This window comes from Mugil cephalus, chromosome 13 (assembly GCF_022458985.1).
Source record: "Mugil cephalus isolate CIBA_MC_2020 chromosome 13, CIBA_Mcephalus_1.1, whole genome shotgun sequence".
Lineage (NCBI taxonomy): Eukaryota > Metazoa > Chordata > Actinopteri > Mugiliformes > Mugilidae > Mugil > Mugil cephalus.
In genome coordinates, this window is record NC_061782.1 from 13,040,118 (window position 1) to 13,053,333 (window position 13,216).

At 42.8% G+C, this 13,216-nt stretch overlaps 1 protein-coding gene across 2 annotated transcripts in view; it reads left to right on the forward strand.

Annotated features, from left to right (window-relative positions):
- Positions 1-783: 783 nt before the first annotated feature.
- Positions 784-13,216, forward strand: part of LOC125018799 (Kv channel-interacting protein 2-like) — an 81,163-nt gene continuing 68,730 nt past the window's right edge. For both annotated transcript variants that reach the window (XM_047603147.1, XM_047603151.1), the window contains exon 1: positions 784-1,089. In XM_047603147.1, coding sequence (XP_047459103.1) covers positions 1,017-1,089 — 73 coding nt within the window. In that variant the 5' untranslated portion in view covers positions 784-1,016. The remainder of the gene's footprint in view (positions 1,090-13,216) is intronic.

The following is a 13,216-nucleotide window of genomic DNA, read 5'->3' on the forward strand; positions in this document are numbered from 1 at the left end:
AGCAGAATGGATGACTGAGCAGAGCACTGGGAGAGGTCTACGGCACCCAGCAGCACATGGCAGTTTACACTCATCTGGATCTTTTCAACAAAGGCATCTACAAATATCTTCACTACACACCAACACGCTGACAAATATTTCACCTGTTCATGCACGTGATGAAGGAATGAATGAGTGGATGGATAGGGGAATGGAAAGATTCCTTGATGCAAAGCCTGATTTAATGCAAACCATGGCCTCAAAGACAGATTGCTGGACATATTGTGGCCAAATATCACAGTAGTAGTGGGGCCAAATGAGGCAAAGACACAGGGAGGGAGCCGCGAAGAAAATGAACAGACTCAAGGCTTCTCTGAGCCAGTGAGTATTTATAGATCAGATATAGTCAGAACCTCTGCCTGGCAGCAGCAGTGTTCTCCTTGTTGCTCCTCCTGATGTCTCTGTACACAACTGACATGGCTCTGCCTCAGTGGAGAACATTAAGGGAGGATGTGATGCTGATATTAATGGCAGAGACTCAGGAACAGGACCAGCTGTGGATGATTGAAGCCACATACATAGATACCAATGGAGACAAATGGGATTGTCATATACATATTTTATCCACTCGTACATGTTTCAAGAGCTCAATAAACCATAACCAGATTTAATATTTCTGCTTTTGTCTCGTCTCATCTTTTTCTCCCTCTCTGTGTGCGCGTGTTTGTGTGTAAATGGGTGGGTGCGCGCGTTCCTACCCATGTGAGAGTGGCGACCAGAAGCGCGCTTGGTTCACTCTTCAGCTTCTGGATGCCGAGAGCGCACACAGAAAGCAGACACGGGAAATAACGATACAACACAGGGACCTCCTGTTTATTCTTGGCAAAAGCCAAAAGCTATGACTTGTTAACGATAGTGTCCTTGTAGCCGTCCTCCGTGAAGGCGAAAAACAAACCACAGTTATTTTTTTCCACAAGAATCGACCAACATATCAGCTGTTTCTCCCACAGTTCCACATTCCGGCGCACACGGGGAATATGAAGGCGAAAAACCGCGACCAAAGCTTGTCTGACTCCAGAGAGCTGGACGGATCCTATGACCAGCTGACGGGTGAGTGAACCGGCGTCCGAAACATTGGTGGATGTTTTAAAATTGTATGCGAGGAAAAAAAACTCCTAAAAGATTAAATGTAAAGACCCGATAACGTGTAAAGACCTTAGTCCACCTAACTTCAGGTGGTTTGTAAATGTCACAACCTGTCCGCCATTCACCTTACATCAATTGAAAAAAAGAAGAAAAAACACTCCTATTTTTTTTATGTACGAGTTTATTTGTAGCGCAACTCTTTTAATGTAATCCACCATGTTTTATTTGAATGCGTTTTAAGTCTATATGAATATGAGGGCTCGACAAGTGGAAAAATATTTGATTCGAAAAATATGCATGTCTGTGTTGCATGAAAATGTGGTTGCGTAATGTGGTGCGTAATGTTGAAAAATGCTGATTTTCTTTCTTGTCAATGACCGTAAAACAAGCGGCTTGGCTCGGTTTAGGGAGACCACCTTATTGTTGGTGCGCTCGCTGTTGTGAGAAAGCGCTGCGGTTTGGTAACACCTATGCCCAAATTGTTCCACTGCACTGCTTTGGCGCGTTGTCATTTCAGACGGAAATCTCTCTCACATGAGCTCTATCTGCGAAGTTTGGGCCACTCTTTAAAAGGGGCGCTTTTTTTTTTTTATCTGCAAGTGCAAGAGGCATCTCTGAAATACAGCTTCTTGTTGACTTCCAGAAGGCGTAAATGTGTGCGTAATTTCGTTTGTGTTCTAACTGGAATAAAACACATCAGTTCAATAATGCCACAGAGATGCTTTTGTTGTCTTCTTTGTGTATGTCTGGGGTAAGAGTGCTGACAACAGTGCCTCCACTTTATTAGCACAGATGAGGCACACATTAGTTTTATGGCGATGGAATGAACCGGTTCGCGGATGCCCGCGTGCGCCAATATGCTTTTGTATGTGCTCATTTGGGAGCTGAGCACTCTCTTGAGGTGTTTTCTTGCCACCGCAGCCTTCCATTGTCATATTATAGCGCACGGCTTTCCCTGCTTATGCGAGGACCTGTTTGCCCGTTAAGTGCCGAAATAAAATTATTGCTGAACACATCAGACCCGCAATGGGGAAGTTGTGCATGTCCAGACAGCTGTACGCCTCGGGCTCAACGGGGACGCGATAATCTCATTTGCAGCTAAGCGGTGCTTTGTCACAATTTTAATGCATCCTTAATTACGAGAAGATTGCAGAGTGTCCTAATGCTAGTGTGTCAGCAGTGGTCGTCCAGTGTGTGTGGGTATTGCCTGGTGAGTTTTATCAGAGCACTGTGTGGGTATGTGTGGGCGTGTTAAGAAACTGCTTCAATTTTTCTAGGGTTCCTTGTTGAAAGTTCAAAATAATATTCTTTCTGCTGAATCCCAAAACATCCATCAGCTGCATTGTTTTTTTTTTTGTTTGTTTGTTTGTTTTTTTTAAATTGGATGGCTCTCTTTGACTCACACTGTAATCTGTTGCAGACACACACACAGTGATTTATGATTTATGTCTTAGAGATGAGAAAACGTGACAGTGGATGTCCGCTTGTTCTTCTGTGTTTGTCCCCTTTCTTCCTTCATCTCCACTCTTTTTATGCCAGCTGACTGAAATTGTCCCCTGTGTCTGAATGTCCACAAGAAGCCATATTGCTATTTTAATGGTTGAGCAAAGGGGGTAGAGAGAGGGAGCGGCACTAAGCCATTCAATGCGCCAGAGCAATTTACTTGTGGCATAGTTATTAATCACTTCTAAGAGGATGTGTGTTGGTTGGTTTGTTCATATTTGTAAGACGGTGTCAACATTGAAACATACTTCGCTCTGATGGTGTGCACGGTTGCTAAAGATGTTTCTGTCTGAGTGTCGGTGCAATGAAGATGGGATGCAGCTAAAGTTGTGGGGGAATATTCCTGGTCTTTTCTCTGTAACATTTCTTTTTGTTTTATAGGAGCTTCTCCCTGCGAAGGGGCCCAGTGTGTGTCCGTGCATGTGTGTGACAGAGAGGGATTTTCTGCATTATCCTGACTAAAAAGAAATGGTGTGATGTGAGAACTTGACTTGTGAGAGTACATCCTTAGGTGGGTTTTTGTGTGTGTGTGTGTGTGTGGGAAGGACGGCTACAGGTGAGTCATTCTTCTTACTTACCAGCAACTTGTGCAAGCGAGATTAGAAAAAGAAAGAGAGAGAGACGCAGTGGTGACCTGTGTTGCTTAAAGGCAGTGTGGGTGGTCTCCAATCACAATTTGAGTGAAATGTAACCCTCTAGAAATAACTCCCTCTCACCCGGCTGCATTGTACTGGAGTGCGCCCCGCTGTGTGCGTGCATGTGTCGGAGTGTGCGGTAGCCTGGCGTCGCCCATTGTGTTTAAGAGCAATGGCCAAGAGATGAGAGGCAATTATAGAAGTGTGGTGCAGTAATCTCCTTTTCCACCTCGCAAGCCATGCTCAAGAGGAATCATATCATCTACACAAACGCACACACACATGAACAGTGTCTCCGCAAACCCTTATGTGGCTATTATCTTAACCTTCTCATGCTTCCTTTTCTCCCTCTCCGGAATATTATCTAAAGGCTAAATCAGTAGTGGTTGGCAGACATGCTGCCAGTCATCCCTTGTTTGGTACCTGCAGTGTGCATCATTGGATACTTTGGTGAAGAAGACAAAGGTGTTGCATTTCAGGTTTTAAATAGTTTATTCATTCATAATTTTTTTTAAAATTTTTTAATTGTGCTCAGCATGTAATTATTTTAATTTGCCTTTTTATCAATGATCAAAAGTCCACAAATGGTTTCTCTCAAATTAATCATTTGGTGTCGACCTGGCCTCCAAATTCACTAGTTCCCAAACTGATCAAGTATCTGTAGGAACAAGCCTGATCCACAGAGGCCCCTTCCCTCAACCCATAGGACCCAAAGCCAGACACCACAGGACACCCTCAGAAGACCCATGTCCATTCTCTGATGAGTCACAACTGTTTTGGAGGCACAAGGGAGAACTACATAGTATTTTCCAGCTCCTCACATGTTAACAGAGGCTTACATTTGAACTAAACCATAATAATAAAAAAAATGATCAAATTATTTGATTATGAAAAAAAGAAAATGTCATTTTCAGCATGTGCACAGCCTGTGATAGATGATAGTACTGTGCACAAACTCTGCCTTGTTTGAGTTTGGATGACGATGCCTGGGGCCGTGTTAGGGGATGTACAGTATGTGGGGAATGGGCTCTCACATTAACTAGATTAACTATGTGTTTTGGCTAAGAGAGCTGATTCCCTACTTTCCAACAGTCAGCACACGCTCCCAAATGCCCCACTCGCAGTGCAAATGTACACACACATCCGCAAACATAGACAAACATGAACTATTACAAAAATTAGATTGAAGTGCAGCAGCACAGCTCTTGGATAAACCCCTAGGAGGGGTTTAGCCTTTGATAAGTTTGGACAGTTTATTTCCCACACACACGCAACTCTTAATGAGCGATGTTAAAAGCACTGACATTCGGCGCAGTGCCAGGCTTTCAGTACAGTCTTCACTTCAGATTCCGAAAGATAGCCGTGAGAGAGGGGAGAGGGTTGAGGTGGAGGTTATTAGCTGTTCTGAAAGCCACGTGACACGTATCCCAGATTTGCGTCTGAGGCGGAGCACCCGTAGTGGAATCATAATTTACTAATGCCTCACCAAACTGATACCGGAGGAAAGATTGCCTTCATAATTGACCTTGTCAGAGGGAGTTTAGCCTAGAGTTACCGTCTTGACATGCCTCTTTTTGATGCAGCTAGAATCCTAATGGCCACTGGCATTAATTAAAAGCCTTGATTTAATGTGCCACTGGATGCGGGAGGACGAGTGTGACACACGTTGCCGTATCTGGGATCCTATCTTGGTTCCTGGGTGCGTGTTCCTCGTGGAAGTGCCAGAATTGTTGATATGAAATGACTGGGTCCCTGCATGGAGGAATGCTTCGAGTGTTTCACTTAGGCTTATCTGTCACATTGGTTACTTCACTGGGGTAAGGAAGGAAGGAAGAACGGCATGATGAAAAATGGAAAAGGACGAGAGTGGTAAAGAACGGACAGAAGCAAAAACGAATTAGCTTTCTGATAATATTGCATTCGCCTGGCAAATCCCAGCATCAGCCTTTGGCGGAGGGTAGGTGCTGGTTGCCCTATTATAAAAGTGCCTCCTGCCAATCTTATCCCGCTAATGCACAACTCCTATCAATCACATTTGTCCTGTAATAATGTGGAAGCTGCCCACCTGAGACCTGGGCTCTTTTTGACATTCAAATGTGTATCTCTGACGGTAAAGTGGATTGGACGTATGCATGTTGAAATGAAAACGTTGGCATAATTGCCCACCCATCCGTCCCCGTCCTCCTCCTAATGTCCCAATATATTTCAGAACAACCTGTCCAGCAGTCCTCACTCGCACACACCAGAATATATAATAGTATCATGTATATTTTGGTCTCTAATTGAGTGTCTTAGCTCAAGCTCCTGGCTCCGTGTCACATCGCGGCTTTTCCATTCTCCATCCTGAATGCACACTCCCTGTCCGGCTCTTATCCTTCCTACCTCCTCTCCAATTCACTCAGGTCACAGCGGGGCCGTAGCTTAATAGGGCTGGAAGCCAGAATCAATCCTAACGAGTTTTAAACTTTGACCAAACCTACGGAGGGCCGGCCAATCGTTAATTAAAATAAGTCCTGCTCACCTCACCCTTGGTTCCCTAAACCCACCCCCCCACCTCTTCTCTGTGTACACATTCATTTATAAATGCCTGCAGGGGGAAGGGGAGATTTAAAGACGTGAGGGGATAGAGAACAAAGCAACAGGCGATGGGAAGATGGGAGAGAGGGGTATTATTTGTCTGGGAAAAGTCAAGATACATCACAGATTGAGGATAAAGGAATTAAAGGACATTGGGGAACAAAAGAGATGTTTGATTCAGAGCATTACGGACATACAAGAAGTCAGAGGGCGTTTTTTTCTCCTCTCAAAATCACTCTGACACCGCTACCTGTCAGAGATGTTTAGCAACAAGCGACTGATTGATTGACTGACACAAAGTGTCTCTGAGTGTGACAGATCCCTGTGTCATTCACTGAGTGCTTCCCTCTCTTCCTGCTGCACTGTCACTCACAGCATGTGATCTGTATTAGAGGATGATTTTCTGTCCATTAGCTCTGCCTCTACCCGTGAGATGGAGAGTAATTCATCAGTATGGGCAGGGGCAGATGTGTTGCAATTTACAGTGGGTTGGAGCGCAGGGTATGTTATATCCTTTGACTATATGTGTATGGGAATATACAACAATCAGCCACAATATTAAAACCACTAAATAACATTGACCATCTTCTGACAATATAACTTTCTGCTGGGAAACTTTCGGACCTGGCATTCGTGTGGATGTTATTTAGTCACCACCCGCATAGACCGGACCAGGCACGCCCAACCCCCCACACAATATTAGGAAGGTGGTCATAATGTTATGCCCTTTCCCCTTGTGCAATTTGGTCTCATTTGAATGCGTGATACAGCACAAAAAACGAAAACGTCAAGAAACATTCATTTAATCGCAGCCTACTGCTTAGTACCCTACTGAGGCCATTTACTCTGTTCATTGGTGTTTCTCGAGTAACAGCTTCAGTGTGATTGACAGCCCTGCAGAGAGTGATAAGAGATGAGGTGGGGGTGATTAGGGAAAGCATGGAGATTGTAAGAAGCACAAAATGTACACACAAACAAAACACACACTCAGGCACACAGGGTTTTGGCCTGAGGCATGGCAGCGCAGCAGAACCCTGCAGTTGCTCTAACAATCAATCACGTACTTCTGACAGAACTTTGAACAAGGTTTTGTCAATAACACAAAAGAGCAGAGGCACACACACACGCGCACACACATATGTGTGTGTGTGTGTACACATCCATGAAACAGTGAGAGAAGGAAGCACAGTGGGAGAGGCCTGATCAATGGCTGTCATTCAGCCTACTGGTCAGAATAAACTTAATGTCTCCCGGTGCGCTCTGTGTCTAACTGATAACCCAATCAAGCAACGTTTAATGGAGAATGTCCTGGTCAGTGCTGATCAGTAGAAATGATTTTTCCACGCTGCTCTGAGCCACAAGGAGAGTTTAAGGTGGACTGGAGGCATTGAAGCAAAATCTTAACGTTTTTTTCTTTTTTTTGAGGGCAAAACGTGATATATCATTCTGTTTTGAAGCAAGCATTGGATAGCAGACATTAAGATTACAGAAGCATACCCAGTCTAAACACGAAATATTTTTAAAAAGTAGTTTGCACCACACTGAATGAGTCGACCCAAAATTGCAATTTCCATCTATTCAACTGTCTGCCTTCCTAATTCCTGCTGATGCATGAATCCAATTTGAATCTTGTTCTTGACCTCTTGAGACCCAGGCTTTAATTTGGAATGCACTTTCTACATGCATTTTAATTTCTCAGAGGTATTTGGGTTTATTGGGACCTAAGAAGTGTAGAAACTAAGCATCATCTTTGAACTGGAAGTAGTTTTTGAACAACAAGCTCTTGCTATAAATCGTTACTATTGACAGCATTTGTTAAATGTGCATCTTAGATCAAACTAGAAAAGATAATAAGCATAAACAAACAGGTTTATTAAAGACTACATCTGATTAGGCTTTGTACCTTGTCCATGTTCGTCCTCTGATCGGCTGCAGAATGAAATGAAATACCCGCCATCATGTTACTACACTGACTAATGTATTGACCCTTCGCTACCACTAGATGGCAGTCTAAAGAGTCCACTTATGAGGACAAAAGGTCTAAATAAAGCAGTATAAGAAGCTGAGACACACCTGAAACTTAACGCCCCCATATGAGGACGCAGGGTCTCAGAAGTTTAAGGTGCATCCCCGCAGAGAACGGGAATTGTGAAGGCAGCATCATTAGCTCCCTGGCACGCCTTAGCTGCCTTTCCACTGGCCTAAAATGACGGCCCTCATCATTGCCCCTCAGTCAGCCTGGGGCCAGGTTGTCAGAGGGGACACTTCTTGACAGCTCGGTCTTTATTTCTCCCTGGAGAGATGCTGAAGTCAGCCAAATTCTCGACCCGCTAAATATGCAGACTGTGACAATGTAGAAGGAAACAAAACCAATTGCATTTCGGAGTCTGCGATAAGGTTTAAGGTATTACAGTTGTGTGAGTGAGGGTTATTGAGAAATGCTGAAACGCTGAGTGAGGAATTTTGTGTTGAGCCTCTCAGAGCCTTGTCAGACTGTTGAATCAGCCCGCCCTCTCTAAAATCTATGCCAAACGACACACTTGTAAATTGTAAAGATGCAGACTTTACGGGTCTAACTAAATATTTGCGTACTTGAAAATCCATTTGCTTTAATCATCTCCATTGCACACCGCTTGTTGCCTGTGGGGCTTCAAAATCCTATTTTCCCCTCGCTATCTCCCTCTGGCACCGGTAAACGGATTACTCACACAGCAACCTGACGTTCTGTAAGTGCTGCTCCCCGGGCACCGTGGCCTGGAATCACAATTTCATAAGAGTTAATGGAGTCCACTAATCAACACACATAGACAGAGACCCACGGAAAAGTTTGATTGATTGGCGGAATGACAGTTGTGACAGCAATGGGATCATTACCGACCTGGAGCAGTGCATCACTTTCTGACATTACCAAAAGTGGACTAGAACCCAATGTTGTGTACAGGAGCCAGCGGAAGCACCAAGGAAGAAAAAGAGAAACAATGAAACATGAAGACAACTCTTATATAATTCCAGACTCAATTATGTTAAGATTGAGGTTTTACAGGGTTTTACCTTTTGTTGCTTAAGTTTGTGGGTGCTTTGGGGCGATAATGGTGTGATTAATAGTCCGATTAATGGTCCGTCAGCGTCCAACACCATTGTAACCAAGTGAACCTCTGATGATTCAGCTTGTTGACCTGGAGACAGAACAAGTTCAGTACAATGTTCTGTCTTTTCACATCCAACCGGGGCAATCAGGTCATAAGTGGCCAGCTTTTAGTGCCCATGGTCGTGCCTGGCATTAAAATGCATCTCTGCACTCGTCCTCATCCGGAACTTGAAATCCGATCTCAGGTTCACGCAGTGTATGTGAACAAACACAGACACGCGTTGTGGCACAGTGGAATATTTTAACAGCTGCTTTCTCTGAGAGCTCTCCACCTACCGCTGTAGCAGAACAATGAACAGCTGTTTGTTGTGTGCGCGTCATGACATTGAGAAACGATTTACATTTTGGCTTAAACTGTGAAGTCTCTCACTCAATGAATTCCTAGCATCCCAGCTAATCCTAGAACTTCCTGTTTCTGCTTTGTGGTGTGTATAAATGCAAGTTTTTGGACACAGACGATGTTAATGAATAATAATTTATTATTGTTATTTTGTGTCCTAACAGAGCTAAATTTGAGTTTCTAGCTCAGGTGTTTATGCTGTGACCTGATAAATTGTCAGGGTGACGCACGTTCTCTCCGCTTACTCAGCATGAAAGTTTAAGCCATCATGAAAAGTGTACTTGAAGAAAGTCAGAGGAGCATCTGTCTGAATGTTGTTTTTTTCTCAGGTCGTATTTTCTGTCTTTATTTCGTCTTTTTACAACCGCAAGATGTTTGCTCGTAATGAAGGTGAATTAAGGAGAAGTGGAGCGCACGTTCGGCTGCACACTCAGAGAAAGTCATTAAGGGTGGTAACGATTATTAATGAGGCCTGTGTAAAATTTGTGTGCTGAAATATGGGCCTGTTGCTTTCCTCCCGTGTGTTTTCATGACTGAGATTTGGGCATCAAGAGTGAAATTACTGACGGCGTGGCTCTTCCAGCGCTCCCTGGGAGGAATAAACACAATGTGGACCTGGAACCAGTCGATTAAAGCTACATTTTCATCTACATTAATATTATAATATATATTAACATGTCAGTCGTCTTATTTATTGTAGTGTGTGGCTTGTGGACATGTGTGTAGGTGTGGGAAGTTTGTGGTTCTCCTCCTTCCTCACCCTCCTCGCTCTTTGGCTTCTTAATCCCTGTCTAATTATCATGTTATTTTTATTTTAACTCTGCTGCCTTCATAAATATTTAAACCCTTAACTGTTGGTGCCTGTGATAGTTAAATCGTAGATATGCTTCAATATAACGACACTAAACAATCATTCATATATGACAATAAGTACAACTGGGTTGCAGTAAGCAGCTCTCTTGTAAGTCAGCAAATTACCAGTTAAAGTAAGGTCAGAGATGAATAAATCTTTTTTTATCTACCCAAACCGTAATGTAGACTTGTCAGGATCTGCGATATGTTGTATGTAATTTTTGTTATGTCAACTTGTGGGTTGAGCGATGGAGGAAAGCAAGTTAAGCAAGTTAAATTTAAGGACTTTAAAGTTGAAGAATCCAGCTGACCGTTTCCAGCAGGCTTTCAGTCTGCTATGCTAAGCTAAATTATGCTAAGCTAATTGTCTCCTGATTCGTTTAACTGTTGCAAGTCTACCAAAAATGTTTTTCAGTAGCAATTAACTTGGAGTTACTGGATATTGTTGTCAGGTTGCATCTGCACACTTGGACAGCTTCATTATGGTTTATGGGGTACTCTGAGTACTTGTCGACAATGTAGGCACCATGCGTACAGACATAGTCATGCACTAATTGAATAATGTTCAGTGTGAGTGTAGCTGAGGTGAGTGGGTGACAGTTAGCAACCAGTATACCTGCTGGGCATTTTAAAATTTCTTTGAGGACACCCTCAAAGAAAGAAAGCGGCCATTCAAAGAACTGTTTGTGCCACTTGTGCTTAATATTGCAACAGCAAAAGGCTGCTAGGGATGGACAAACTATGACCCTTACAGATTGAAACCCATTTTCAACTTTGCAACTCACATGAGTTACAGGATCTGCTGATAATTCCTGACAACATGTCAAAGCTTCAGAGCTCCCGTGGGGTCCACATGTTAGCATGTGTGGTCAAATTATTTCTGGCTCATCTGTGTACATGTATTTATTTAATGTCCTGTAATGTCATCTGCGATGTTCACAAATTGCACTTGCAGTTGGGTTTAGCAATGCAAAATGTTGTTTCTTAAAATGTAAAGCTGAACCAAAGTGAGATTTGTAAGTTTTAAGGATCTGGTTCAACACAGTGTGCATTCGTGTTTTACTCGTCTGCTTCGTGCAAGCCAGCTGCTTTTGCACTGAGAGGTCAGGCAATCTGCCAGCCGTACAGGGAAACATCTTTACTGTCGCTTTGAGAATGTGTCAAAGGATTGTTTGAGGAAACGTCTGCCTCTTATTGACATTCTTGAGTGGATCTTGATATTAGAGAGAGGGTTTGTCAAGAGAGGCACAGGTCTTGTAGATTATCCATAATTCCTCTCTCAGCCGTTTCTCTCAGCTTTTAACCGCCCTTCATCTGTCCTTCTTAGTTCTGCTCTTCTGCGTGCCATACTTTTATGAATGAACGGCAGCCTCGGTAAAGAGGTTTTTCCACTCACCTCTCAAAGGTGGAAATGGTGATTAGAGTGGATGTAAAGTTAATAGTTTGAGGTCCGGCTCACATGCTTGGGTGGGCTTAAGTCGTGAGTGCATGGGGCACATTGAGGGAAAATAATGCGTGTGTGTCTGTATGTGAAAGGGTTGTTTGTCACTGAGGGGATTCATTCATGTCAGCCCTGCAGTCGGGTGTGGGCAAGAGGGTGAACTCAGTTTAAGGTCGTACGGTAAGAAGCAAAACGCAGACGTCTTTCTGTCCATCACACGTCATTTGCGAGAGATGAGTCAGTCGTAAATAGACTATAACAACTTCAGATTAATAATGGATAATAATGGAAGGAACATATATCTAACATATACAGCATCAACAGGCCATCTTGGATACTTCCACGGTAAAACATTTCTAATGCAACTTGCTGCCCTCTTTCCAAACGTATGAATTTTTAACATGTCAGTCTGTTAATAGTTTAATGCCAATGTGAAAAGGGAGTGAAAACAGTCGCACACTCTATGCAGTATGTGTATATATGATGCCACATATACATATGTTCTCTCCTAAGCAGGTTTCGTCATATTAAATATTATTTATACTCTATTTATCTATATCTACTCTATATACTATTTTTACTGATACTCTTCACTTTAGACATTGTAGTAGCTATTTACATGATGGACTTCTTTGTGAGCCTTGCCTGTTTGAAATGTTGTTGTGTAAGACTAGATACCAGACTAGATATCAGTAGTTACCAGGGTTCTATTCGGGTTTGTGTTTCCAGACCTAAAAAAAAGAAAAGAAAAGAAAAGAAAAGAAAAAAGATTTCAATCTCACATTTTGTCCTCGTTGCTTTTCAGTTTTTAAATGGTGCTAACTTCTAGTTGATGAGGAAACAGCAGGTGTTCCCAGGCCTGAAAAATTAAGCTCAGAGCGACCACCAACTGTGGAAAATGCATCATTAACAAACTCCCTCACAATAGTGCTGATTTTCATGCGTGCAAACACGCATGCACGCTAGCTGCGTCGTAATTTCTCCACACATTTCTGTGATTATAATTATGCAAATCTTTCTTGTTTTCCACCTTTTTTATTTCCTGTGGACAATTTTGAAGCTAGACAGCTGGGCTTGAGCACTGAAAAGTTTATTGAGCCCTTACAAACAGATTGTGATAACCTTCCAGGGGAGGCCATACACTCCTTACGCAATATTGGCTGTAAAGTGCAAAGTCTCAGCCTTCGGAAGCCACTTGCCAGAACCGTGATATAATTACATCAAGTGTGCTTGCACAAACCTCAGACAACACATTGGGTTTGAAGGGTGAACTATAAAAAAGGTATATTAAGTCATAATTCATAAAAAATTATCAAAATCATTGGGATCCTTACCTAAATATTTATTATTTGATTGTGTTAAAATGACTAATCTTTTGTAATCAGGTCATTTTTAAACCCTGTTCCATCTAGTATCTGAGCTAGACAGATATAATTAGCAGACACTGTGTGCAGTCTACTCTACCCACCCATTCATTTTCATTTGCTTCTCTGAAGTTGGACCGTGATGGCAACCTGCCAAGCATGGTGTTCCTCATATCCATAAACTAGCAAGCATCCTCATGAGGGATCCAGAGGTGTTGCCAGGCCTGATGT